General features: G+C 49.4%; 10 protein-coding genes and 2 pseudogenes across 12 annotated transcripts, besides 2 other annotated features; 6 read left to right on the forward strand and 6 right to left on the reverse strand.

Annotated features, from left to right (window-relative positions):
• Positions 1–745: 745 nt before the first annotated feature.
• On the forward strand, positions 746–3,049 carry NCS54_00989800 (Fungal-trans domain-containing protein; the record flags this gene model as incomplete). Its single annotated transcript, XM_053155227.1, has 4 exons — positions 746–825; positions 1,108–1,799; positions 1,846–2,330; positions 2,420–3,049. 4 exons carry the CDS (start codon positions 746–748, stop codon positions 3,047–3,049), a joined length of 1,887 nt encoding a protein of 628 aa, XP_053011202.1.
• Positions 3,050–3,558: 509 nt separating this feature from the next.
• NCS54_00989900 (Hypothetical protein) lies at positions 3,559–4,923 on the reverse strand (the record flags this gene model as incomplete). Its single annotated transcript, XM_053155228.1, has 1 exon — positions 3,559–4,923. One exon carries the CDS (start codon positions 4,921–4,923, stop codon positions 3,559–3,561), a length of 1,365 nt encoding a protein of 454 aa, XP_053011203.1.
• An 871-nt stretch (positions 4,924–5,794) lies between these two features.
• On the reverse strand, positions 5,795–7,231 carry NCS54_00990000 (annotated as a pseudogene). Its single transcript has 5 exons — positions 7,046–7,231; positions 6,505–6,995; positions 6,060–6,456; positions 5,907–6,012; positions 5,795–5,856 (listed from the first exon to the last, which is right to left on the reverse strand).
• Positions 5,795–7,231: a sequence feature.
• Positions 7,232–7,536: 305 nt separating this feature from the next.
• On the forward strand, positions 7,537–8,384 carry NCS54_00990100 (HpcH-HpaI domain-containing protein; the record flags this gene model as incomplete). The annotated part of the gene is made up of 2 exons (XM_053155229.1): positions 7,537–8,074; positions 8,122–8,384. 2 exons carry the CDS (start codon positions 7,537–7,539, stop codon positions 8,382–8,384), a joined length of 801 nt encoding a protein of 266 aa, XP_053011204.1.
• A 1,185-nt stretch (positions 8,385–9,569) lies between these two features.
• On the forward strand, positions 9,570–11,383 carry NCS54_00990200 (Hypothetical protein; the record flags this gene model as incomplete). The annotated part of the gene is made up of 4 exons (XM_053155230.1): positions 9,570–9,939; positions 9,995–10,164; positions 10,210–10,798; positions 10,842–11,383. 4 exons carry the CDS (start codon positions 9,570–9,572, stop codon positions 11,381–11,383), a joined length of 1,671 nt encoding a protein of 556 aa, XP_053011205.1.
• Positions 11,384–12,049: 666 nt separating this feature from the next.
• On the forward strand, positions 12,050–13,188 carry NCS54_00990300 (Hypothetical protein; the record flags this gene model as incomplete). Its single annotated transcript, XM_053155231.1, has 8 exons — positions 12,050–12,182; positions 12,235–12,254; positions 12,298–12,334; positions 12,384–12,451; positions 12,504–12,862; positions 12,916–13,008; positions 13,058–13,068; positions 13,124–13,188. The coding sequence occupies 8 exons, from the start codon at positions 12,050–12,052 to the stop codon at positions 13,186–13,188; spliced, it is 786 nt and encodes a 261-aa protein (XP_053011206.1).
• Positions 13,189–13,586: 398 nt separating this feature from the next.
• NCS54_00990400 (2,3-dihydroxybenzoate decarboxylase) lies at positions 13,587–14,642 on the reverse strand (the record flags this gene model as incomplete). Its single annotated transcript, XM_053155232.1, has 2 exons — positions 13,587–14,295; positions 14,341–14,642. The coding sequence occupies 2 exons, from the start codon at positions 14,640–14,642 to the stop codon at positions 13,587–13,589; spliced, it is 1,011 nt and encodes a 336-aa protein (XP_053011207.1).
• Positions 14,643–15,044: 402 nt separating this feature from the next.
• NCS54_00990500 (Hypothetical protein) lies at positions 15,045–15,604 on the forward strand (the record flags this gene model as incomplete). The annotated part of the gene is made up of 3 exons (XM_053155233.1): positions 15,045–15,249; positions 15,294–15,523; positions 15,572–15,604. Exons 1-3 carry the CDS (start codon positions 15,069–15,071, stop codon positions 15,602–15,604), a joined length of 444 nt encoding a protein of 147 aa, XP_053011208.1. The 5' UTR covers positions 15,045–15,068.
• A 1,008-nt stretch (positions 15,605–16,612) lies between these two features.
• NCS54_00990600 (Hypothetical protein) lies at positions 16,613–18,115 on the reverse strand (the record flags this gene model as incomplete). Its single annotated transcript, XM_053155234.1, has 4 exons — positions 16,613–16,739; positions 16,789–16,867; positions 16,915–17,638; positions 17,684–18,115. 4 exons carry the CDS (start codon positions 18,113–18,115, stop codon positions 16,613–16,615), a joined length of 1,362 nt encoding a protein of 453 aa, XP_053011209.1.
• A 513-nt stretch (positions 18,116–18,628) lies between these two features.
• On the reverse strand, positions 18,629–20,864 carry NCS54_00990700 (Zn(2)-C6 fungal-type domain-containing protein; the record flags this gene model as incomplete). Its single annotated transcript, XM_053155235.1, has 5 exons — positions 18,629–19,076; positions 19,121–19,675; positions 19,721–20,127; positions 20,178–20,392; positions 20,441–20,864. 5 exons carry the CDS (start codon positions 20,862–20,864, stop codon positions 18,629–18,631), a joined length of 2,049 nt encoding a protein of 682 aa, XP_053011210.1.
• An 805-nt stretch (positions 20,865–21,669) lies between these two features.
• On the forward strand, positions 21,670–23,051 carry NCS54_00990800 (Hypothetical protein; the record flags this gene model as incomplete). The annotated part of the gene is made up of 4 exons (XM_053155236.1): positions 21,670–21,994; positions 22,066–22,466; positions 22,512–22,681; positions 22,727–23,051. The coding sequence occupies 4 exons, from the start codon at positions 21,670–21,672 to the stop codon at positions 23,049–23,051; spliced, it is 1,221 nt and encodes a 406-aa protein (XP_053011211.1).
• Positions 23,052–23,394: 343 nt separating this feature from the next.
• Positions 23,395–25,209, reverse strand: NCS54_00990900 (annotated as a pseudogene). Its single transcript has 6 exons — positions 25,029–25,209; positions 24,807–24,979; positions 24,512–24,761; positions 24,358–24,466; positions 23,909–24,312; positions 23,395–23,858 (listed from the first exon to the last, which is right to left on the reverse strand).
• Positions 23,395–25,209: a sequence feature.
• Positions 25,210–26,849: the final 1,640 nt, after the last annotated feature.

Below are 26,849 nucleotides of genomic sequence, written 5' to 3' on the forward strand. Positions count from 1 at the left end.
CCCTCCTGGCATCACGGATAAGCCCTCATCCCTTGAGTCAGTCCTCCTTGTCATTCTGGGGCAAATATATGTAGATGTGCTCGGCCATCAACGTGATAACAAAGCTAACCACGGCTCTAACCTGGCCTGGTCAAGGTTGGCAATTCCTGGCTGCATTTAGTTCCTGATAATCAGCTTGGATAAGACATATTTATCGTGCTATGCAATGTCATGATTGCAACAAAGAATTCAGTACCAGCCAAACTGGCAAAAGGAGCCCGGGATTGCCAAAGATTCCCAACTTAGCCGTTAGTAGGTTATCTGTGGAAGCAGCAGATTAGTCGGCTATTACTTGACTCGGCGCAAAATAAGTTCGGGGTATTGTCATTACGCCGTCGTAGCAAGTAGGCGCAAGTCTCGGCGTCTTGTTTTTTGCCGAAGCTAGGAAACTGAAACCGCCTAAACCAAGAGAGGTCAGAGACGTGCTTTATTGAAGAGATGTTGCTTCTTACATAATTAAAAGAACTGCAATTATGTCTGTATTGTATAGAAGACCTAATAAATATAGAAATATAGCTTATAAGCATTAGAAATCTCGTTATAGAGCAAACTTGGGATCAGCTACATATCTAAATAGTACTCTATAAAATAGCTACTTTGCATTAGTAGCCTAAACCTAACTAGGTAAAATACCCCTGCTCCTCTCATTCCCGTCTCTTCTCAGCTCTGTTCTCTATCTTTCTACATCCTCTCGGCCAGCTGCACAATGTCGCGATCTTCTGGTTCCAGCAGCGAGCGACGGCTTCGCTCAGCCACCCCATCTTTGCCTCAGAAGAAATCTGTTGCGTAAGATTGCACAACGACAAAACAGACATCAAGCTAACTCCATTGCCCAGCTGTCGCCCATGTCATATCCGCAAGATTCGATGTTCAGGAAGTAAACCATGTAACAACTGCACTCGCGAATCCGAATGCATCTACCCAACGCGAGATCGTCAAGTCAGAGTCCACCAAAGGTACCCTCACCTGTCCGATAGCTCCTCCTATATCCACCCCCATCGGTGTTCTTTGTCATTCCCCTGGGTTGGGCAGTGAAAAAGCATCGAGAACTCCGTTAACATCACCAAGTTTCCTCGACCGCATTCTTCAGGAGAATGCAGAACTACGTGCCCGTTTGCCCCCATCCGAGTCGCCTCCCGTCAAACCTGCCCCGACCCTCTCTCATCATGACCCGATGCCGAACGATGACGAAGACGCTGCTCAGAACCAGATCCTAGAAGAGAGCGACTGGTTTGCTCACACCAGGAGTTCCGACACACCCATATGGATTGGCGAAATTGCTGATGCCGCGTTTGCCACTCGCTTTCGCCAGTTTGCTTCCTCTTCCAAGGCACCGAGTCATATCCCTCGCACTCAGTTTGCTTCTGACGATGCTCTACGTGGTCTCGCGACCACAGCCCCGCCATGGCCTTCGCCTGCTTGCGCCAGGCTCTTAATCGAAACAGCACTCCAGTTTCTACGTCACAACTACCATATTGTACGACGGAGCGAGGTTCTCGCGTTGAGTACAGGTGGCTTTGACCATGTCGGCCACGGGACCAGCCCAGCCTCTACAGCCAAGATGTGGGCGCTGTTTGCCATAGGTGAACTGCGATCAAGCAAGTGCCTAAATATGAACAATAACTTCCCCGGTTTGGCTTACTTTGCGGTTGCGAGTGATGCCGTTCGTATGATCAATGAGAGGCCCCAGCTAGAGCTTATCGAGACTCTCCTACTTCTAGTGAGCCCTAAGCCCTTGGCCGACCATCCCTTGCTGACTTGTATTATTGGCTGTATACTCCCTTGAAACTAACCGTCGGCATTCAGCATGTGCCTTTGTAGGCTCTGCCTTGCGACTTGCGACCATCATGGGCCTCCATGTCAACATCGGCCATGCCTATGTTCCAGATCCCGAGCTGAGGGAGCACCGTGTTCGTATCTGGTGGTCAGTCTACGTTCTTGAAAGGTTTCTATCATCAAAGATTGGCCTACCACTACTTATATCAGATGATGATATCTCGGTCGACCTGCCATCGATGAACCCAGCTCTCAACTCTTCAGACTTTGGTGACCACCTCCATTTTATGGCCGTGGTGCGACTTGCTAAAATCGCAGGGAACATATCCAGATCACTCTACGTCCGAACACCTCAGCGTGGGACGTTCCTTCAACGGGTGGAAAAGATTCGAGAGGAGCTTAGTCAGTGGAGAGACCAGCTTCCCGAACACATGAAGCCCTATTTCACTCGTGGGGGTGGCAGTAACATGTACTCTCAGCCTGTGACGCCTCCTCTACAACTCACATTCAACCAGGTAACTGCTTGAGCCTGTTCTTCCACCCATGCACATTCCGATGCTCGTCTTTGCTATTGTTGTGTATTCTCATATGCTGACCCTTCCAGTTGTTTATCCTAGTAACAAGACCAGTGCTACTCTTCGTATTCCGACGTCACATCGAAGGAAGTGTCGCGGCTACAGCAGACAGCAGCCTTCCTGGCCATGCATTAGAGATTGCTGACGCTTGTATTCACTATGCGAGACAATCCTTCCAACTTTTGTCTCAGTGCTGGGTGAACGGCGACTTTCACGTCTTCAATTACTCTTATGTACAACATCTCTTTTCAGCCGCCGTCATCCTCGCAATAGCTGGTGCTCTAGGTCGACAAAGTTCACAGAACGACAACGATGAGTTCAATCTTGCATCAGACTTCCTCCAACAACTGGAACAGAATGGCCATTTCGCGGCGATGGAGTTTTACTCTCACATCAAGAAGATTCGATCTACTATGGAGACATTGCGTTCAACTGAAGGTCCTCTTGTTGCATCCGACAACTCTGGGTCACAGCCCTCAGTACAAACTTTCCAATCGACTTTCAGTGAGCAGACCATGGCATCAACTTCACATGAAGATGGTCATAGCCTTCAGTTTGTGGATGATTTGCCTTTAGATCTATCGTTCCTTGATGATTGGATTTACGAAAATGCTCTTCAACAACTATGTTGGGAGGAGCAGTTGCCAAATAATGATTAGCTTTCATACAAAAGATGAAGTTTATAGTCTTGGTGTTATCTTTTATTTGAGGTATTTCATGGTGTCTCACCCCCTCCTTTTAAGATGTCCCATCCAAGAGAGCGTCGTAGAGTGGTCGTATTGGCGTGGTCCGTCAGCCGGGTGGATGGTTTCCTCGTGATTGGGACTCAACTCCAATCTTCTATCATAATTGTTCCTTCGTACTGTGCCAGATACTCTCTCTGTCTACGATCTTCTGGCTCAGTTAACCCATCAAGAGCCGGGCTTCAACTATAATAAAGAACACATTTCTCTCTGTCTACGAAAGGTAAAGCGGCCAATGGACAAGACGTTGAAGCGAGGATGGCTTCCAAGGGGCCACTTCGATCACACGACTACCACGACCCAAACCGAGGGGCAAGCAGCAAGAAGCTCTACGAGTGCTGAGAAAGAGATCTCTTGAGAAATGGATGAGATTTTCTTGAGTAAATGAATATTCCCCATCTAAACCCCTTTTCTCTGTTGCTGCATTACCCCTTTCGCTGGAGTGTGTGATAACCAAGCCTCTCTCTCGCCTCGGCAATTGTAGAACCTTGAGATATCATTGATCTGATGCCCTCCTCACTCTTCTCAATTGTCTTTGCAACGGCAGCCACCTCACGAGCCCGGTCCCGCGGCACAATAACAACGCCATTCGCATCCGCCACCACAATATCGCGAGGACTAACTCTCACATTGCCCACACCGATAGATTCATTGACACCTCCAACTTGAATTCGGTCCTTGCCCGTCCGCATCCATCGTCCAGCAGTAAATATCGGGTAGTTGTCGCTAATGGCACGATCGACATCGCGGCACACACCATCAATGACGGTTCCCGCAATGCCTCGCAGGCCGGCGTACTGGGTCATAATGTCCCCCCAGACGGTACAATCAGTGCGTCCACCGTTGTCAATAACAACGAAATCACCAGGAGCCACGTCGTCGATGAAATCGCCAACACTACTGGGAGGGCTGCTGGCGGGCACGTAACGCACCGTGAAAGCTGGTCCAACGGTGGTTTTTTGGTAGTTGGTCAGAGGCATGATATTGAAGGCCTGCCCTGGAATTCCAAGCTTGTCGAGGGCGTCCGAGACTCCAGGGGTGTCAGAATCGGCAAACAGGGCGACAAGTTCTTGGTCCTCAGGGGCGGGTTTCTTTGGATTCCCCTTGGGCGTGTCGTTGGTTGTCTGACCACCCGAAGACGTAATGGCTTCGAATTGCTTGTCATGCATGACTTCTGCCACTGAACGGCCAGTTTGAACTTCTTGAAGCATGTTGGTCTGACGACGATCGATGCGTTCACCCAAATCCAGCACCTCCTCGATACGGTCGGCAGGCACAAAGACAGTTCCGCAATTATCAGCAATGACATAGTCGTCTTGGTTCACCTTGACGCCTCGCATCTCAACTTCGGTTCCAGAGTCAAGCTGGATGAGTCGATTTCGAGCACTAATCATGGTAACGCCACGACCAAAGACGGCGTAGCCAATGTCTCGGCTGCCATCAATATCACGACTCATGCCGTCAATGACAGAACCACGGATCTTCTTGGCCTTGGCTGCGTTGGCAATGATGTCTCCCCAACACGAGATGCCCTCAGTGCCACCGGCAATGACGAGGACACGGTCATCTGTCGTTACCGCGTCTATCACGGGTGTGATCAGATGCACCGTAGGTTGGCTGCCCTCAGTCTTGGGGCCAACTTTGATGGTGCTGGCGCGACCGACAATCTTGGGACAGTCCCAAAGGGGGCGCAGGCCATAAGTGGCTCCAGGGAGGCCAAGAAAGTCTAGCGCATCGGACACCGTGTTGGTGTCAAGCGCGGAAAGACGGTCGAGAGTGTTGGTTGTCATTGTGGACGAGGAGAATCGTATGTTAGTTCGAATTAGATATAATAAGACATAGAAGGCCAAAGGTTTACAACCTATCATCACCTTATATGTCAAACAAAACACATGAGATGGTTCCTGTACCGGGCAAAGGAAGTTAGCCGAATAGTTCAGGTCGGTCAAAAGAAAGTGGCCGATTGGATCGGCGTTGGAAACTAGACTTGGCCGAAGTTTCCACTCACATTCCCGGCGAGCACCATAACTCGCCGCTTGGTTTATCTGAAAGAAATTTTAAACGGCTACTTACCAAAGCCGTATTTCGAGTTGAGTAGCCATCCTACTATAATTCTCCCTATTCAAACATCCAACTACCATGATGCTTCGTGAAACGACGGAGATTGTTTCAATCGCCGTTTCCACAGGGCTTCAATCAATGCCTATAAGAGAAACCCCGAGCTTTTCTCATCGTGGCTTTCAAGCATCTGGATTGTTTTATCCCCCCTATATTCTGTTGATACCCTCCTTACCTATTCGTTTTCACCAGCAACTAAAACCAACGACCCCAGTTACTCCTACAACAGGAAATATTTCCCGGCTGATTACGCTCCTGGACTAACTTCACAATCTATATTTCAAGTGCTTGGACTGAATAAATAACCATCCATGTGACTGGCATTCCACAGCCAAACGCGTCAAGATATTCGGGAAGCCTGGCTGCACCAAGTTTAGCAAGCTCAAAACCGTTAACCTTCAGAGGCATCAGGGTCAGGGTTCTCTAGGACTACACAGACGAGATGTTTTAGTCATTGTTACTTTGAATATACTTCTACTAAACTAGCTTTAACCGACTACCCAAATGTCATCCAAGACTCGTAGTTCTAGACCATAACTCTGCCTATTCTGAGCCCAGAATATCATGCAATGCGGCAGCAACGCTCTCCACATTGCTTCTTGTCACTGAGAAAACGTCAGGAACTAGAACCCTAAGTATAAAGCAAGATACTTACAACCCGTCACAGACAATCTTCCTGATGGGAGGAGATAGATGTGATGCTTTTCTCTCAACTCCATGACTTGGGCGCGAGAAAGTCCCGTCATCGAGAACATCCCGATCTGCAAGTGTTAACGCACTGCTGCATTCTATAGGTAGCCAAACTTACAGCTGAAAGAAGGTGTTCCCAAGATCCCTGCACCGTTCTGCGTTCGAGTTCCTGATACAAACTCAATCGCATGCTCTTCATGCGTTCGCTCATTTCTACTAAATCTTTGAGCCACTGCTTGAAAAGGATCGGATCTCCAAGAATCTCAGCCACGATTCTCGCACCATAAGAAGGGCAAGAGGTAATCTCAGCCCGTGAAAGCTGAGTCAGTAATAGCGTCGTGTTTGCAGCGGCTTTGGCGTCTAGGGCAACAACATGGAGAACCCCTATTCTCTCGCCGTACAAGCCAAAGTTCTTCGAAAAGGACTGCGCAATGGCAAATTCCATGTCCAAGCTATCGTAAAAGTGAGTTATGGCAAAAGCGTCTTGCTCCAGGTTTCCAGAAGCAAAACCTTGGCTGCGAAGGGTCAGCTATCAATCAGGCTTGAGTGCTTGAAGAACTTACTATGCCATATCAAACACGGCAAACAGCCCAATCTCTCTGCAAATGTCGGCAACAATCTTCCACTGGCTCTCTGTAAGGTCGGCCCCAGTTGGATTGTGTGCGCACGCATGAAGTATGACTACATCTCCTTTCTGGGCATCCTTGCGAAGAGTTTCCGTCATCCCTTCAAAGTCGACCTTGGAATTTTTCGCATCAAAGTATGGGTAGAATCGCTGTTGAACATCTGGGCCAGCGAGCTTCCAAATCTCCGTGTGGTTGATCCAACTCGGGTCAGAGATCCAAACCGTCTTGGGCTTCAGCCTGGTCGAGAGAAACAGGGCGGCAATGTGATTAGCCCCCGTGCCAGAAACGGTCTGAATTGAAGCGACGCGCTTCAGGTCCCTTGTTGTGCCAATAGCCAACTCCTGGGCACCTCGAATCAAGCCTGGATGGCCAGTCAGGGGCAGATGTTCATGGTTGAGGCTGGGGTTTGCGTGTATTCGCTCCTTAGCCTGTAGAGGTGAGCCTGGTCCCAGTTTCGAATTATCAGTCAACACCGCACCTGTGCAACCGAGGGTAGAATCCACGGCTTTGCGTTCTCGTCGCGGTAAAACCCTGGGCACAGGTCAACCTTTTGCTCGCATATGTCCGCTTCGTAGGCGGCTACAAGCGAAAAAGCCGCGTCGGGCTGCGTAGGTGGAAGCTTGTCAAGGTACGACATGTCTGCGACTGATGAATGGGTGTCAAGCTATACACAGATGAAAGCTCGCATTGAGACAGGAGAGGTCCAGCGCACTTATACAGAAAAACTGTCCCGGTTGCAAATTCTCGACGCCGAGGTCGGCAGCGAAGAGTAACGGTGATTGATCGGCCACCAGCAGGACGCCGGTTGTCGGCTCGGCCTTGAGCAAGATGCCGACTGGTGGAGTTAGGCAAAGTCAACAGCCATTTCGTCAAAGTTCTTTATTAACCAGCGGCTTGCCCAAGTGTTGTATCAAACACGCACATTATTTCCTGCAATTCAGTCCAATCCAGCGTTGCCCAACACTCAAGATGGACTACCACTCACCCCTCACAACCACCGTTCACAACCCACAATTGCGGCTCCTCAACGCCCTCCGCGCCGATTCAGGACCAATAATGACCTTTCTTGGACTTCCATCCTCTCGTACTGCTCAACTAGTAGCCTCAACCGACCTAGACGGCATCATCATCGATTGTGAGCATGGGCACATAAGCGACGACTCAATGCACAACTCCATCACGGCGATCTCTTCACAAGGCGTCTCCCCACTTGTTCGTATTAGGATGACCCACGCAGATCTGATCAAGCGCGCTCTGGACGCTGGTGCTCATGGAATCGTTGTTCCCATGGTCAATACTGCCGACGACGCCAGGGCTGTGGTTCAGAATGCCAAGTTTCCTCCTCAGGGTATAAGGGGGCAAGGCTCAGCATTTCCCGGATTCGCACTTGGTATTGATATCCCGACATACATGAAGACTGCCAATGAGACTCTTATTACTTGTCTACAAATCGAGTCCAAGCTGGGTGTTGAGAACGCTGATGCCATCTGTGCAGTGCCCGGCGTCGGTAAGAATTCTCCCTCCTCATTCTGTTCGGTTGCCTAATATGACAAGACATGCTATTCATTGGGCCTAATGACCTGGCCCTGTCTGTTCTCGGATATGTTCCAGCCAAAGGAGACGAGCCCGAGTTTGTGGAGGCGATTGAAAAGATTGTCAGTGCTGCCAAGAAGCATGGCAAATGGGTTGGTCGGCTGTCAAATGATGGAGCTTCAGCGAAAAAGCATCTAGAGGTGTTTGATACCGTAGCATTAGGCTACGATGTTCGCGCCATTCAGAATTGGTACAGAGCGGAGCTTAAAACAGCGCGATCATAGAATACACACATCAAGTTAAGCCTCCCATGCATCACCTTGCAGCATGCCCATTTCATACACACCTGTCCCTTAGGTGAAGCAGCAAATGATATCACATAACCTTCTCAGCGGAAATGACGCCTGCGGAGAACAGCCCAATCACCCTTGAGCATGTGAGGTGCTTGGAACACGTGGTACAAGCTCCCCCCCTTTCCTGGATCCCGAAAATTGGTACTACCAGTCTCGGGTCCTCTTTGGGACTCCATAAGACCAATCTCTAGATAAGGAGCCAAAGAGGAAGTGCGGACACTTATGAGCGATGGCCCCTTGTTACTCTGAACCTTGACAAAGAAGGCGTTGGCCTCGGTGAGCGACTCTGTCTTGAATGGCACGCAGAAACCCTCGTTGTTTGGGTCAGCATTTTTGAAGATGCCTCGTAAAACACACTGGCAGAACTCGAACGGATGCATGTACAATAAAGAACGCCCTACGTATTCTTTGTTGGGGACAAGCTGGAGACCCTGGTTTCGCTATTGAATCTAAAGCAGGTTCTGGAACTGGCAACTGATAGTGTCGGGGGCAAGGCTAAGGACCAGGTGCAAAGTTCTATACAGAGGGTGAGCGGGATAGCTCAGCGGCATCAGGATGCCGTCTTTTGACCGGTATCTATTTAGCTTGGATAGGCCCATGTGACTACTGTTTTTCTTTCTCGTCGATCGCTTACCTCTCAGCTTAATTTATCCATGAGAGCCTTTTTATTTATGTGATTCCTCTACCAGTAAATGGCTGCCCAGCAACTCCAAGATGAGGGCTAGGCTGAAACGGCAGGCCTGTAATGAAAGAGATTCTGAACCAAGCCACTGTAACCCCCACCCCTGTACCTTCTCCCAGAGCAATAATTGCAAGACAGTAATATTTCTGCTGACAATACACATTCCATCTTCCTTCTCATTCGCCGAGTCATGTGTCACGGCTGACCCGCATGGTGCTCAGAGTCATGACATCAACGACTCTAGAATCGACCTAAACAACGCCCTAACTGATTCAAACTACTGTACCGCGTGTTCAGATTGTATCAACTGACTGTCTGAATCTTTTTAATCGTCTGACCGTTTATATCTCGCCTCCTTTGCCGTGTTGAAGCGTAAATCATCGAGCGTCATTCTAGAGACCCTTCATCGCACAAGCACGCAAGGAACCACCAGAATGCCCGTCACGCGAGCGATGAAATCGCTCAACACTGGACCAGAATCTGAGCCGGAAGCAGCGAGCAATCCCTCAAATCATCCCTTTCTCTATGGCCTTGATGGCCTTACACTCTACGAAAAGAAATGCGTTCTGGTCAACCGCGAGATTGATGCCCAAGGCATGGGACGATATCAGTGGTACATATGGGGTCTTTGCGGCTTTGGGTATATGCTTGACTTGCTGTGGGCTCAAGCCTTTGGTCTGGTACTCAGCCCCTTGCAGCAAGAGCTGGGGTTTGGTAACGATGAGTCGGGCAACATTTCAACCAGCTTCAACGCCGGACTGACCGCCGGAGCCTTTGTCTGGGGTCTTTTAGCAGACATTATTGGTAAGCCTTCCGGTCTGCAAAGGGACTCAGACTGACTGTCCCACTAACCGAGCAGGCCGCCGTTGGGCTTTCAACCTAACCTGCCTCATCTCATCAGTCTTTGGGCTATGTTTGGGCGCATCCAACAGCTACAACACCTTTCTCGTCTTGACCGCATTTGTTGGCGTCGGTGTCGGCGGCAATATCCCCATTGACACTACAATCACGCTCGAATTCATCCCTCAGGTTGGTGTCCAAGCACCAGCGCATTGAAAATGTTAACCTTTCTAGAATAAACGCTTCTTGCTGGCGTGCCTATCCATCTTTCAACCTATTGGCGTCGTGGTCTGCAGCGCCATCGCGTTTGGCTTCATTCCAGTCTATTCGTGCTCGCCCAACTTTTCAGAGGCCGAGCCACTCCCTTCTTGCAACGATAACGTAACGCAGACACCATGCTGTTCACGTGCTGACAATATGGGATGGCGATATCTCCTGTTCACCCTAGGGGCAATCACGCTGTCTATTTTCATCCTGCGGTTCTTCATCTTCAAGTTTCGAGAGACCCCAAAGTATCTCATTTACCAAGGACGCGACGACGAGGCGCTACAGACTCTTCAACACATGGCCAAGACAAATGGGAAACAGTGCGGCCTTACGGTCGAGATGTTTGAGTCTCTAGAATCCGAGCAGAGTTCCCTTGACAGCAGCTCGAGTGCGAGCCCTGCTCTAGGTGGAACAAGTCGGCACGTCGAGTGGAGAGAGAAGACCAAGTCTGAGCTTTCCCGGTACAAGATGTTGTTTGACGGCTTCCAAATGACACGCCTCACGATCTTGACTTGGTTGACATATATAATGGATTTCTGGGGCTTTACAGTGGCTGGTAAGTGACGATGTCCCATTTTGAACACCACTGACCCAGATAGGATTCTACCTACCACGCATCCTGGCTCTCAAGAATGGCTCCGAGTCTGTCAGTCTATCTTCAACCTATGCGGCGTACATATACACATATGCTCCAGGAATCGTCGGTGTACTTTTAGGTGCCATGATGTATCGTATTCCTGCCTTTGGGCGAAAATGGACCATGGTATTGTCTGCCGCCTTGATGGGCACATCGATCCTTCTCTTCTCCACTGTGGACACGAGGGCCAAGAACGAAGGGCTTTTCGCCATGGAATATTTCTTCCAGTCCATGTTTAATGCTGTTTTGTACGGTTGGACTCCTGAAGCATTTCCAGCACCAGTTCGTGGCACAGCCTGTGGCATTGCAGGATTCTGGGGCCGATTGTTTGGTATCGTCAGTCCTCTCATTGCCCAGCATCTTTACGGTCGATCAACTGGATCAGGAGGCGAAGGAGACATCAACAGTGTTTTGTATCTAGCTGGAGGTGTCATGTTGGGCTGTGTTATCAGCACAGCACTGCTTCCAACAGAGCTGATGGAAACAAAGGATGAGCGTTCTTAAATCGTTGGAGCATTTGACCTTTCTGAATAAGCATATGCTGCGGTTCGCACCGTTATACACAAATGGCTAGTATAGCGGAGGAGATATAGTCTTAGTCGTCTTTTTCTGTGTTATTGCAACTAGGATGCAATCATTTCTCTTTCAACGTTCATGCCGCCGGCTTGAGCATTGGGTCCTGTCATTGCCACTTACGTTTGCAGGTCAGCGCCCCTACCCCTGAACGCGCCGCCCAGCCCATGGTTTCAGCACCACGGACGCTAAGCTCCTGGAATATGCCGGGTCTAGTTCATTCCGGAACGGAATGACTCGAATACAGGCCGGTGCCTGGTGTTCTAAGGAATGGTGGCGCTGCTGGCTTGCTCTCCGTTTTATTGTTGGTCCCTCTTCTTGAGCTACTCTGCACCCGGACAAACTTTGTTTGAAGCTTAGCTGAGGAGTAAGATAATATTGGACCTAATTACAGAACAGATTTCCCCTCGTGCACGTTCCCCTGAGCTACCTCAGCTGTCTCCCCACTCCAATATCATCGCCCACTCATCACCTTTTAACAGAGTATTCATTACATAAAACATCTTTTCCAACAACAGCGCTGCAATTGACGGCTGGAAGTGCCGTCTTCCGGTCGGGATGGGCGATGAACCTCCAGTTCCAACTCCGGTTGGATTCATGTCCCATACGCAGGGAGGCAGCACCAGTCTATTCTATACTGGCGTTTTCATGCCTGTCTTTTCGATACCTATAGTGCTGCTACGCCTATGGACTTCTCAACACGTTGTGAACAAATGGCATAAAGACGACAGTAAGCCCTTGGTCAAGTTGTGGCAGCAAACCGATTGACACCTTGTTTCTAGTCTTGGTCGTTATCGCTACAGTATGTTGACCCGACTTTCGGATTTTTTCTGATCATGATATAGATCCTTAATCTATGCCAATCAGCTCTGGTTTGCATCTGTATGCCTTCAGTTCGAAATCCAGAGGCGCGAGCTAATGTCGTATACAGCAGCTCGGCTCGGAAGTGGAGATCATATCTTCAACGTTTCACCAAAAGAATTCAGCCTGTTGCTCGATGTACGTCAATGGAGAATCTCGACCGACTCTTGACTAAAGCATTTATCTACAGTTAAGCAAGTGGGCAGGTGTTCCCCTATATGCTCTGAGCACACTCGTCATCAAAGCCGCAATCCTGCTCTTCTATTTGCGATTCTCCGTGGATAGATCCTTTGAATTCTGCACGTATACCGTGCTATCAGTTGTTGTTGTCTACTGTTTGGCTCAGTGTATCGGACATATGGCCATCGATTGTTACAAGCCCACTGACTCAGGCTGCCAACCGCTCGCCATTCTGTTTATTGCTTGCGCTGCGTGTAATGTAGCAACTGATCTCGCCATTCTATTCCTTCCAATTTGGATACTGCGTCCAATGAAGGTCCCTACGGGACGGAAGGTTGGGATTGCTTTGATCTTAATGGCGGGAGGCTTGTTAGTCTCCTCTTCCTCGGTATTTCACCTCCCGCACGCTGACATCTTCTCAGTGTATCTGCCGTCAGTATTGTCCGTTTGATATCAACTATATACGTCAAGACTGAGGATCTTACCTACGAATGGGGAAATAGCATTAAATGGAGGTAAGGTGTACGGTTTGTTGACGCTACTAGCTAGTGCTAATCTGCGCAGTCTGATTGAGTGTTGGTCAGGGCTTATATGTGCTTGTTTACCTTGCATCAAGCCTTTCTTCACAAGATACTTTCCTTCCTTTCCTCTATGGAGTTTACTACAAGACAGCAGTGGATCGATGCGACAGTTGAGAACGATAGATTAGTTGCTCAGCCACGGGGAAACAGTTGTGCCAGTGTTACTATTGGAGGGATGGTGGATAATTAAGCTTGAATCCTTGTTTGAACTAGGTCAGAGTCATCTGTTGAGGCGATGGTGCTTTGGTATACGGCTCACTTTCTTGTACAAGGCCGGCAGTTGATGGTGATGATTGAGAGTAACTTTGTCATTATACTGGCCAGTGTCGTAATCGTGAATCTGGCCGAGAGTGTTTCTCATTTATTGAACGCGAAGCTTGTCTTTAAGGGAATTGCTGTCAATGGCACTTTGAAGGGTCAAATTTGCTCACGAGACTATACACCACGACCGAATGATGTCTCAATAGTTCATGTTCTATTTGCTTCTATCCTTAACTAATAAGAATTCCAACTTAATCCTCGCTTTGGTAAAAGTTAGGAAGCTTGAAAAGCTTCTTGGCGTTGTCCTTTGCAATCTTCCTCTTGTCCACATCGTTAATCGCAAGTGCATCGTACCAGGTGCAGGCATCCGAGAATGACTCGAATGGGTAGTCGATCGAGAAGAGAATCCTATCAGCTCCAACTTCTGTAAGACAGAACTGAAGAGTAGATGTCGAAAAGTGGCCGCTAGTCGTGATCCAAAGGTTGCGAGCGAAATATTCTCGGATTGTCAACTTGCAGTCAAGGCCAAGTGGCTTCTTAACATCCTCAAACCAATGGTTGATACGCCACATATCGAAGGGAATATGCTCTCCCAGGTGACCCAGGACAATCTGAAGCTTGGGGTGCCGATCAAAAACACCATTGGTAACCATGCCTAGAGCGTGAAGGCTGACTCCTTGGGCAAAGCTCAGGGGAGGGCCAATCAACCACTTGCGCTTCGCCCAGAGCTTTTCATGGATACTTCCAGTGGGATTTCGGGGATGGAGGTAGAAGGGGACGTCTAGTTCGGTCACCGTGGACCAGAAAACGTCCCATTCCGGTCCGTCATAGAAGATCATATCGTCGCCATCAGAGCCAGCTCGCTGGGTATCGTTGACCAAAGCGCCCTTAAACCCATACTTTGTCACGCATCGCCTCAACTCCTCTGCCGCTTCTTTAGGATCATGCATTGATAGAGTGCTGCGATTGTCAGCGGATGCTTCCAAACAGGTGTGACAAACTTACGCGAAAGCCCCGAGCCGATCGGGATGTTCCTTGATTGCACCAGCAATGTAATCGTTGACTTCGACGGCTAGTGATTGAGCCTCCTTCGGATCATACACATCCTGCACGCCAGGGGCTGTATAAGAGAGAATGGTGTATCCAACGCCATGCTCGTTCATGTACTTGATGCGTTGCTCAGTAATGTCGTTGATCTCGGCAGCGTGCTTATCAGGGTCGACTGCAAAGAGGCCGGCCCACCATCTTGTGCGCTCCTTGAATCGGGGGAGAGCAAAAGCTTCTTCCAAGGCAACTTTTCCGAGCATTGTGATGAGATATAAGATAGATGTGTAGGATATCAGTGGTTACTATGATAAAGCAAACTTGGCACTTCAATCAAGCCTCTTTATAATATTACTTGTTAACATTAATGCCTTCTCCTCACCTACATCGCCGCGTGGTCCAACCGGACAATGCACCAGATGGCGGCACGGATAAAGCAAGGATCGGAGCGGATAATGCACCAGGAGGTCCGGGATTCACCCGCGACCCGATCAACTGCCCCAGACTTTGCGGAAGCGGGGTAGATCGACGCTACCGCTGCCGAGGCGCCACCTTGACACAGACTTCCGATGATGTCTCGGGAGTCGGCAACCGGGATACCTAATGCTTGGTGTCGCAGTACGCCCACCTTTGCTGACGGCCACAACTTTGACCCTTTCAAACCAGGCGTACAGTACTTGACAGTCAAGATGGATGGTTCCTACAGCGTACAGTGTCCTCCGGACCAGTCGGTTCATCCTGACATTGTCGCGTTCCTTCAATCCTTTTACAGCGTCTCAGATACGCCAGGGGAAACCGAAAAGTATGTCGACATGTTTACAGAGGATTCTACTTTTGTCCTCGCGTCCAAAAAGGCGGCCGGTCATGCAGGTTAGACTCTCTCTGGTAGTATTGGGGTGATATTGACGTTGCAGAAATTACAACCTTGAGACAAGGGATGTGGGAGGCAGTAGCTTCGCGTAAACATCAGCTCTTCCAAATCTTTCCTTTTGGCAAAGGTTCCGACGAAGTAATGCTCTACGGCACGGTCGCCCTCCAACTCAAGAATGGTGGCTCGGCCGAGATTGACTGGGCAGCGAGGGCCGAGCTTGTGAGATCGGCTGCCGGCGGAAACTATCGGTTTAAATACTACCAAGTTTATCTCGTGAGTTTTTTACAACCACATGACGTCACTGTGCTGAATTATGCGTAGGACACGGGCGCGGCAGCGGCGTACAAGAAGTAAACAGGATAGCGGCGGTGCAGAGTGTCTGTGTGTGATCCTCTGTCAAAATGCACAACGTTAGGGTAATGCTTGAGTAATTCTCGTGAATGAGCAACATGTTGCTGCAGGCTTGGTTCGCATGAGTTGGCATGGCAAGGCCTCTTCGGAGAAGTTAAACAAGTATAACACACAATACATTGCTCAAGTTAAGCCCGTGCTCCCTGGTAATTAACGCTGGTGTACCGCATTGCTTTTTCTGTAACGAGGTTGTGGCTACGTTTGAAACGGAGCCGAACCTACCCTAGATCTGAGGCGGCAGTAAACTATTTGAGGTGAAAAGGAGCTGGAGAACCCAAGGATCAAACTCGCATATGGAATTAAGTGAAGAAATACTTCGACTTTATTTTAACGATGTGAGCCCATTGATCTCGTTCGAGAAACCTTCACGGACATCCTGGGGCATTGTAGATGATCGAAATCGTATAACTCAACCGCCGCATAATTGTAAACGGTTAAACAGGTGGCATAATTTTCATTACACATACTGTAAGTTTGCCTTAACAGTGAGTGCCCATCAAAAAGATGGCTTCTAGAGTGACCTATCCGTCGCTTTATCAGACAGGCATCCAGCGTGCTCTGCGAAGAGAGAGCCTGGCCTGTGATCTTCCCATCACCCAAATCGGACGATTACCCGATTGGGACAGACCCATATTTACCCCGGATTCTCGGTGGGGCCGGGTCGGCAACGGGCATGGCCGATCGGAGCTGTACCTAAGGCTCAGGATGGCAAAACTGACTGCACCTCGTGGATGATATGGAGGCGGTGAGAGACGGGAAGTAGGAGTATTTGATGTTGGAACTGGCTATTCATTCCTTGGAGCATTGGCAACATTTACAAGCATGGCCGCTCGAGTTATAGCTGGTCAGGCAAACAATGGCGACCTGTTAATGAACAAGCAAGACATGGACAAAAGTTGACTGGATGGGACAAGTGAAGTATGCCGCTTTTATTAAATAATACATCATGACCTAGGAACCAATAATAACACCATTCGGAAGCTCCATTCCAAGAGGGAGACCGCATAGGAACTTGCCCAGATACTTTTCGCCTCGCTTCTTGGCCAACTTCTCCTCAACATCCTTGTACATGTCATACCTTTGAGGGTTAGTCGATTACTGGAATGATAATGATAGATTTCACTTACGCATTCATCTCCTCAATAGTCAACACCTCCTTCTGGTTCTCTACCTTGTAAGTAGGGCAGTCCTTGTTTACGGAGAAGCCTGAATGAGAATTAGCTTGTGAATATAGCAATTGTTAGGAAACTCACCGATTCGCTCGTTGATGTTGTAGGCAGCCTTTGCAGCAGCTGCCTGAACTCGAGTAGCTCGAGGCAGACGAACCTCTTCATAAACAGCAAGAGCCTGAGAAACGTCGCCGTTAAAGTAGCGCTTGTTGAACAGAATACCCAGGGCGGCAGCATCCTCAATAGCCATACATGCGCCTTGGCTTTGATGTGGCATCATCGGGTGTCCAGCATCACCAAGCAGACAAACATTGCCCTTGTGGATGTAAGGATAGGGCTTGTGGACCCAAAGTCTCCATGGTTGGATTTCCTTGCCGATAGCAAGATGCTTGACAACTTGAGGGTCGAGGTTGGGGTATGGCTTCAGGAGCTCCTCAACTGGTCGATCCTCTGCTCCCCAGGCCTGGGTCGTGTAGTCGCCTTGTTCCCTGGGGAAGAAGCAGTAGTAGGATAGTAGCTTGCCACCGTTGCAGGGCGACAGCACGATCTTGTCCCACTTTCCTTCTTGACCACCCCAGTACTCGAGAGCGCTGTCCTGAGAATAGTCGACAAGACCAGCCTTGACAGCATCCTCAGTCATGACGTTGCAGTGAAGGCAGCTTGAATCGGCGGGCTTCTTCTCAGGGTGGATGCCCAAGATGCCTCGGACTGCCGAGCCGATACCATCAGCGCCGATGATCAGGTCGTGCTTGGCAGTAACTCCATTCTCAAAGGTGATTGTGCCAGAGGGGATGTCGATTGAAGAGCACTGAAACCGTTAGTGGAGGCAGGGTGAATGATTTCCATCACTTACACGATGCTTGACTTTGAGCGTCGCAGGTTGGCCTTGTCCTTCTCCCATAGCAGTATCCTTGAGCATGGCATGCATGTATTGTCGATGAAACATGTTGTACACATAGCCCCACCGCTGTTCGTAGTCATCAAGATCGTAGACGCTGACAGGCTCGCCGGTCTTCCAGTCACGGTTGATGAGCTTCTTCAGGATGACAGGGTCACCCTTGGAAACATCAACATCCCACTCGTGAAGCCATCGAGTTCCGTTGGCTGCGCAAGAGACCGAAGCGCCGACTTCTCCAGCAAAGTCTGACCTCTCGTAGATGGTTACATCATGGCCAGCGCGTCGAAGGGCAATTGCTGTTGACATGCCACCGATGCCGCCGCCAATAACTCCGACACTGAGGCGCCTCCAGCCAGGCATGGTTTCCGTATTTGTGTCCTTAATCATGGTGATTGATGTGTGTCTTGATGAAGCTGATCTTGAGGTTGAGTGTTGAGTTGGTGTAATTGATCTGAGCAGAGCATGTGCTCTTGTGTCTTATTTAGCTTTGGCTCGGAGCCATCTCACAAGCAGGTAGAGGCGGGATAAGTTGACATCAATCCGGACAAGTCCACGCGCCGCCCGACCAACTGGAGCAGATCTGACATCGACGCCCATCATGCGCCAAATCCATCCACACCACTTGGTATCGCCAGTCGTTGATCGGGTGCTGACCAGATCCGCTATCACCGGGTACTGTACTGAATGGGTTCTTATCCGCTAGTGTCGGGTAATGCACCAGAAATTTGGCAGGCCCTTTGCCGCCATATCTTTGGCTTGGTGGAATGGCGGCTATGCCCAATAGCGTGGTCTAGCCTTATCAATGCTATCATTCACAGCGGGCTGCTGATCTCAGCGGAACATGAATCTTTAACGGATCAAGTTTATAGTGGTTTATTACAGTCGGCAAGGGTATCTAGATCACGATAGGAATGGAAAACTATCCCACTGCGAAATGTTCAAACTCTCCCAATCCAAGCAGAGATCAGCTCCCTCCAGTTGTGGAAATGACCAGTCTTGTGCTGCCTCATCATCTAATCGCAGGAAAAATTGGCCATCGTTAGGAGTAATCAGTGGCCAGGTTGACTCTTGTGTGCTGGATTCGCCTTGATCCCCTGATGAATCAAGGCTAAAGATCTTGGACACGTATCGACTTCTGCCTGACGACGTCTCTTTTGAGCGACGCTTTGCAATGGCACTAGAGAGTGTTGTCAAAATCTCCAAGTAATGTGCCGCTTGTGGACTTTGCTTGGACAGATGTGTGAGAACTTCTTTGGCTCCTTGAAAGGCAGTTTCGATATCGGAGTCGACAGGGTACTTGGCAAAGATCTCAAACCCTAGAACCAACCCTGCCGCGAAAATGAGAGCCCTAAAAGGTTAGAATAGCGTAAATCGCGCGATATGATCACTTACTTCATGATGCACATGTTTCCCTGCAAGAGGCCGGAATTCAGGGCCTCAACGCATGTCTGAGAGAGATACATGGCAGCGTCAAGACAAGCAGCAGCTAGTTGAGACGGCAAAGCTCCTCTTGGTGGTCGAGAGGTGAGCGCAGAGATAAGAAAAGGCCTCGATACAAGCATCACAGCAAGGTAGTAGAAACAAGAGACATGTACTCTGGCGACTGCCCCATGTTGAGGAGGCAAAGACCCTGGGCTGGCCTGTTCTGTGCACACCGTGTTTCGAATAGAATCAGGTAGATGTCGTTTCCAGTTCTCAATATCCTGCATCAGCTGTTCGACAATCGGTGTTGTGATCTTCTTTTGGTCGTACAGTGTGTCTGTGATGTCGTTGATAATTGTGACAATCTTGTTTGAAGCAACAAGGCAGTCCGTGATGTGATCCCCTGGTTGAGCAACGTCATCGAGGTTATTCCTGTCTGAGCGGATCCCAGCAGTCGCGGATGGCCGGCCCAAGATTGAGTTGACCAGTTTATCAACGATACATATACTCATCCATATCCGTAGTCTGATATATGTTAGCACATGTCTAGATATGATGCTTTAGGCTCACCTGAGCTGGTCAGCAGGTCCAGGCTTCTTTGCGTACGAATCCCGACTGTGCAGACCCAAAGCAAGAGCGGCCTTGGCAGCGATGCCCAGATACATGAAAGCAGCGTTCCTCCGGCACTCTCCAAGCATGTAAAATGCCATGAGAAGAAATGTGCGGACCATATCTATATCAGGATCTTCAAGGAACCCCATAAAGGCCTGGCGACGGGCGTTACGAAAGGACGCCTGTCCGATGCTCTTTGCGCTTGCAAGAGAGTCACACTGAGCGCCTATGGCAATAACAAGGTCAATCGAGGTTTGTTTGAGCGATGGTAGACTACTAATGCCATCGGGGGTCATGATCTTGTCCGGAGACATGAGTAAAGCCTCAAGCTCCGACGGATCAAAGACGTGAATCAAGGCCTCAGTCTAGACTGGTTAGCAAGACCTGCAGTGCTTAGGGATGTAAATGCACTTACGACAGCGTAGTAGGACCTCAAATACCTGAGTTTTTGTTCCCCGTCTAAGTCCATGGCATTGACCTCTGGCTCTGGCGCGTTTGCTTGAGGTGTTTCAACCTCAAGCATTCTGTCACTCTTCTCATTGTGCGAAAAGGCTGAAGGACCGATCTGCTGCGATACCAAGTCCCGTACAATCTGGAGGAATGATATTGACGCAGCGCCGCCAATATAGACTGTTCATCTTAGCAAAAAATGCAATTCTGGGTGCATTTTGCCCGTACCTCTTTCCCCGCGTGAGTTGAGCAGCATGCGTGGGGGATTGGTCGAAGAAGCATCAGTCTGTTCGCTCTGACTGCCCTCGCCATCTTCCTGGCGAGAATCCGAAGGTGACAGTGGTTGAAATACTTCGACTGTGTCGGCATCACTCTGTTGAACCGCATGATTGCTGGCGTGTCGCCTTGGACTTGTGGGTTCTTCTCTAGTCCATGAATTTGTATCGCTTGCAGCTCGGATTGATGCCTCTGCTCTCGCCCTCGCCCTGGAGCCCCGGGGTGCATAGGTTATGAAGCACTGATGCTCCAAACCCCGGCGGAGACACTGAGTGCAGGGAGCCGAACCACTGCACCTCTTCTTTGCCTCACGACAGAGATTACATGCCTCCACAGCCCTCTGACGCTGATGTGCGGGAACTTTGGGACGAGGCATGTTGACGACTGGGTCTCACTGGGGCATGTTGCAATGGTTTTCGGGAAGTGTGATGGCGACTTGGGGGATCTCGGTTCCAGATCAGTTCCCGGCCGAACCTCTAGCCGCTGCAGATAACGAGGTCACGCCAATTGATAAGCAGTGCCACTGAAGCACCATTTTGCGGGGTAGACGTGACCAGGCCAGGGATCATCCAAGTAAGCCATTCCTTCTTGGGAGCAAGCCACGAAGCCAATGTCTCAATTGATGATTGATTGGCTTAGAGTGCGATTCTTTGCCGACTGAGCCCACATTCCGAGTTCCGAACTTCCGTCAATGAATCTGGACCTACTTCCAGCCTGTGGCCTGGGACAGATATGATCTCGTAGCCTCGACTGATACATAGATAAAGCCTTGATTTCAGGATTACAACCATATTTGTAGGCTGTATATATACTGAAGCCTACGGTATCGTCTCACCCATGAAACTGTTGTAGATCCGACATTTAAGCCCGAGTATTTTCAATGATCGGTGCCATTTCAAACACTGTGAGCATAGGTACAATGTTGTTAAACATGATGCACTTGTATCTTGGGCGATTTGTATGTCCTGGCTGCTCGAATATAGATTCTTAAAGTGACAGAGTTATCACTGTCGGGTACGGGGTTCTCCCAGCCGAATGTAACGCTTGGCTTTCTGACTTGCCGAGGTTTCCCCTATCAAGCTTATCCGGACGAAACCCCTCTTTAGAATGCGGAGTAGCTTCGAATGCCCACTTTCGAACCCAGAGCTTCACTGACGCACTAGCTTCACAATCACTTAATAATGTACGCAGACATCACGAAACCTCCTGCGCCGCTGCCAACACCACAGCTGAAGGATATTCGGCCTGGTATATTATTGCTGCCTCCTCTTTCACGCCGTGGTCATGGTCCTGGACTCATTCTTCTGGCCCGCCCCTCGGCCGATCCTTTGAGAATTGACCAGGGCGTCCCATCAGAGCTCGTCAAATGGGCTGAAGAGGGCTATACAGTGGTTAAGCTTGAGCCGAATGCATTTGAGGGCGCTGAAAGCCTAGATGTGATTAATGAGGCTGTTAGGGCTCTGAACCGATGTGGAAAATGCGACAAGGGGAAAATTGGCTTAGTTGGTATGTCAAACACTGTACCATGTTGCTAGTCTAACATCTTGAAGCATATGCCCCTGAGCTCTGAAATAAAGTTGCATCCAGATTGCCTGAGATCCCAGATATCATCTCTGCCATTGTGTACGGAAATGAAGCCGACTCAGCAAGCCTTGCTTCTACAAATGTTCCACTCCTCCGACACCTGGCTGGACAACCCGTAAAGCCTGCCCCTAGCCAAGCCGCCGGCGTTGAATATCACTATCCCAAGGCCCAGAGCTACGCTTTTGCTACACCATTCCATGAGCACTTCTCCTACTCACTGGAGTCTTTGTCCCACACAAGAAATCTTCAGTTTCTCAAACCTCGAATGGAAGGACCGTACTTTGACCTCGAAGCGATTTGGGAGGAGCACACATATTACGAATTCGCTGACCGGTCTGTTGAGCATACCATGAGTACAATGGTCCAAGAACCATACGTTAACCATGTTCCAACAGTAAGTGTGGCGGTTTGGGTAGTTTAAGATGCTAACCCTTTACAGTTGACTGGCGGAGTCGGTCGAGAGAAGCTAACACACTTTTACCGGAACAACTTTATCTTTAACAACTCTGCCGACACTGAGCTGGAGCTTATTAGTCGTACAGTTGGAATTGATCGTGTAATAGACGAGTTCATCTTCAAGTTCACACATGATCAGCAGATTGACTGGCTGTAAGTAATGCCATGGCGGTTTACGATGTAAACTGACCACTTCAGCCTCCCTGGTCTTCCACCCACAAATATCAAGGCCGAGGTTCCCTTTACCGCTGTGGTCAATGTCCGCGGAGACAGGCTTTACCACGAACACATTTCCTGGGATCAAGGAACAGTTTTGCGTCAACTGGGTTTACTCCCAGAGTATCTCCCTTTCCCATATGCCCTTCCTGATGGTCGAACTGCAAGTAACGGCTCGTGTTTTGAATACCGCGTCCCAGTTGGAGGATCAGAGACGGCGGACAAGATGAGGGATCGAAATGGGGTGTCGTCTAACGAGATGTTCAAGTTTGAGATTCGAGAGACGAAACAGTCGACGAAGGAGTGAGACAGATACAAGGTTGTTTGACATAATCCTTCGATAACCGAAAACCCTCTCGTGGCATGCTGGCAAGCGAAAGGCAGTTTAATTTGCAGCTGCATGATCGATCCAGCTGATGAGAAAGGATCATTGCGCTGTGAGCGCGTTTCAGAACGACTTATTCGGTGAATTAAGATTATAGAGCATGTCCACGTGACATAAACTGCAACACTTTCTCATACAGGGTGCTCCTCAACAGCTGAACATTTCAGCACTCCGATCAACACATTATTTGTGCTCGAGGGATTTCTCTTTATGAGCAAGTTTTTAATTATTAACAAACGAATTGTGCTAGTTTACTGCCCAATATCTACCATCGCTTCTTCAAGTAGCACTTGAGACCCTTCTGTCGAGGGAACCAGCTGCCAGTGACAACCCAAGGCTGGTCTGGATCAACCAGTGAGATCTCATACTTTCTAATCAGAGTGGCAACAATCTTGTAAAGCTCAAGCTGGGCAAGATTGCGTCCAATGCATACTCGAGAACCACCTCCAAAGGTAAGGTCTGCAGCATTGTAAAAGCGGAGTCGCTCCTTATAAGCAGCATCAGTCTCGCCTTCATGCTGAAGCCAACGTTCGGGACGATAAGTGTCCGCATCCTCTCCCCAGATGCCCTTGTTTCGACCAGCGACGTATGGGTTGATGCCCACAGCGGTACCAGGAGGGACAAAGCTACCATCAGGCAGCTTCAGGCCAGTCTCGGGCACATAACGTTCAAGGAGCATGCAGACACCAGGGTGCATACGCATAGCCTCGCGGGCACAAGCCTCCAGGTCTGTATTGTGTCAGTGTATCGCTGCAAAGAGGAGGAAAAAGATGACTCACATGGCAGAGCACGGGCAGAACTGAAAGAAGCAACATCGGCTAGATCCGCAGCAAGAATTTCCTCTTCAAGCTTCTTGTACGCCCTGGGGGTATGAAGAGCGTACCAAAAGATGGCACGAATGGTGATGGCAGTAGTATCAGCTCCGGCGAGAAGGTTAACCAGAAGATAGCTCATGATGATACCATCATTGACCAGGTCAGGGTGAGTCTCCTTGGACTCGATGAAGTGCTGCAAGAAGTCGGGGACCTTGGGGTTGTAGTTGGTGTCCTTGCCCTGAAGACGGGAGATCAAGTGTTCAAGGGAAATGCGAGTAATATTACCCAAGTTGGGAGGACCAATTCGCATGACTGGGTTCTTATCAAGGAGGAAATCCAAGAAGGGCATCTGACCGATAGCGGCGAAGCTGAAAGTGTTAGAGAGAAGACATTGAATGAAGGAATAGACATACTAGTCAAGAGCCTTGTCGGCAATGGAAATGGTGTTGTCATAGTCATAGCCCTTGTCCATGTACCCAAACCGTTGGCTGAAGGAGGCAGCACCGTTGGTATCCCAGGAGTCTTGATAGGTTAGCCATAGTCAAGCAAAGAAATGACGTAACCTACAGAAGCCAATCCACTCTCCAAGATCACATGCTGTAGGCTCGGTACCGTTCATGAATCTGTTCTCAAGGTGACCGCAAAAGTCGCTGATGAGCGAGTCAAAGAGGGGCTCGAGGCCAATGACACTGCTCTGGGAGTAGTATTTAACGATGGGGCGCTTCATACGAGCATGTTCGGCCTGATCAGTGGTACTGAAGAGATGGTAGGTGATCTTGCCATTGACGACGGCACTGTTGTTGTGATAGAACTCGGTCTAAAGGTGTCAGCACTTGGCTATTGACCAAGGGACAAGACTAACCTTCTTCCATTTGCCATCGGTGCCATAAAGAGTCTTGATCAACGCGGGAAAGTCAAAGTCCAGAGTGTTGGGCCCGATTCGAACAACAGGGCCATATTTGTCGTGAAGCTCCTTGATCTTGATGTGATAGCTTCCTTTTCTGACCACGGAGAGACGCCAAAGGTTGGTCCAGCCTTGATTACCGAGTTAGTTGGCATTAGTCAATGGATTCCGTGGGCATACCAGCCAGAGTCGGCCCAGGATACTTTCGGAGGGGAGAAGTGAAATATGACACAATCCACCAAGCAGTGATGCTAAGAATAGGCACCACGACAATGGCAGTGGCAAAGCTCTTCCAGTCCAAGCCCTGGATGAGGGCCTCAATGAAAGAGGTATCAATGGAACTCATCTTGGAAATGGGTCCTACTGAAGATCCAAGTTCCAAACTCCCGTATTATCACCGCATGTCAGGTAGAGGCAGAGGACATGCGCATCATTTAAACCCCTCGGAGTGAACTACCCGTGTCAGGTTGGCCAGGGATCAACATTGCCAGTTCTTCAACGTGGTATTAGAACCAACAGAAACGGATGATGCATGCTGTGCCTGTCACGCCCCTTACCTTTTACATCTATGGTGTGAGAATGAAGACCCAAATCAGGAGTGCTTCGCAAGCCAACGCCGCCCAACGCCGATTCTACAGACTTTGAGACTCTTTTTTCAAGGAACCTTGCTTCCACTTGCCCGCGATGTTGCTCTGGGTGGGTTCTGGTGGATCTCTGTAACCGTCGTTGGTTTATCGGGTTAGACAGTGGGCTCCTGGGTCTACTCGTGTAGTCTCGACAGCCGTATCACAGAGGCCGTTTTGTCATCCATGCTAGAGCAGCAAGGTCTCGATCCACAATCAACGGCTCCTAGTAGATGCTCTTGCAAGCCATCGACCTAGGCTAGATATAACCCGGCTTCCGATTGGTGACGACGCGGTACGGACCGGTGCCGCCGCGAAGCCCACAGGGACTAGGGCCCAAGCGAAACAAGCGATGAAACCCTGAACTGCCCAAGGCAGGTTTACGTAGTATCGTGAGGTTGGCCAGTTTTCAGTTCTGACGGTGATTTCCCGGGCCATAACTTGCATTAAAGCGTAGCTGTCAGCCTTGAGGCGTGCGGAGGATTCATGACCTTGTCTACTCTGCGTACTTCTCAGAGGATTGTGCAGAATGCACAGCCGATATTCCATTAGTAGCAGTCATACCTACGTTTTGGAATCTGATCCACTCACGCATAGCAAGATGGTAGACGAGGCCTGAGGCGAAAGCGAGCGAGGCGCAGCCCTGGTCAAGAGTCGAGAACCATGGCATAGATCTTGTTTGCTTCTTGGAGATTAATGATCTGGCATAGATCTGCGGTGGTACCAGGTATTGGGTTATGGGTAATCGAAGCAGAGCAGTGCCATGAGTGATTAAATGCAAGATAAAGGGGGTGATCCATCAACATGGACATGGTTCTTTTGGAATGTTGGCGAATTACCTCCCGCCGCCACCAAAGACTACACAGAATAAGTTTTCTCATCACCTCGGTTATACTGACCCTGTTGAAGAATGACGAGGATAAGTTGAGGCCGGGCTACTTGAGGTAGCAGGTCGCCGAACATCGTATGACTCGTAAGACGCAGGGATGTGTTAGATAAAAGCCCCTTTCTTTTTGTAAATCCCCGCACATTTGAGCGCCAATCTACTCGGCAGTTGGGCCTAGATTCTCCCTCGAGTCCAAATCTTGAGCATGGTTCAACCTTGCTCCGAGTAGGAAGCCAACACGCCCAACGTTCTTAAAGGACATTGATTTTCTGTGAAAACTTCTTCGTTTATGACAACATGATCTAGGCAAGTTGTTGCCGAAGCCCATAATAATTAGGGTTCTGACACACCGTAGACGGGAATAACCGAGTCATCCACTGATGAGCACACGAACGGTTACCCCGGCACCGTTGATGTCTCTTTTCTCGGTCGTGATATGAACAGGGTTCCCTGGTATTACTAGCTTCTTTGATCAATGCCGACGCCGATCAT

Source organism: Fusarium falciforme, chromosome 8 (assembly GCF_026873545.1).
Source record: "Fusarium falciforme chromosome 8, complete sequence".
NCBI lineage: Eukaryota > Fungi > Ascomycota > Sordariomycetes > Hypocreales > Nectriaceae > Fusarium > Fusarium falciforme.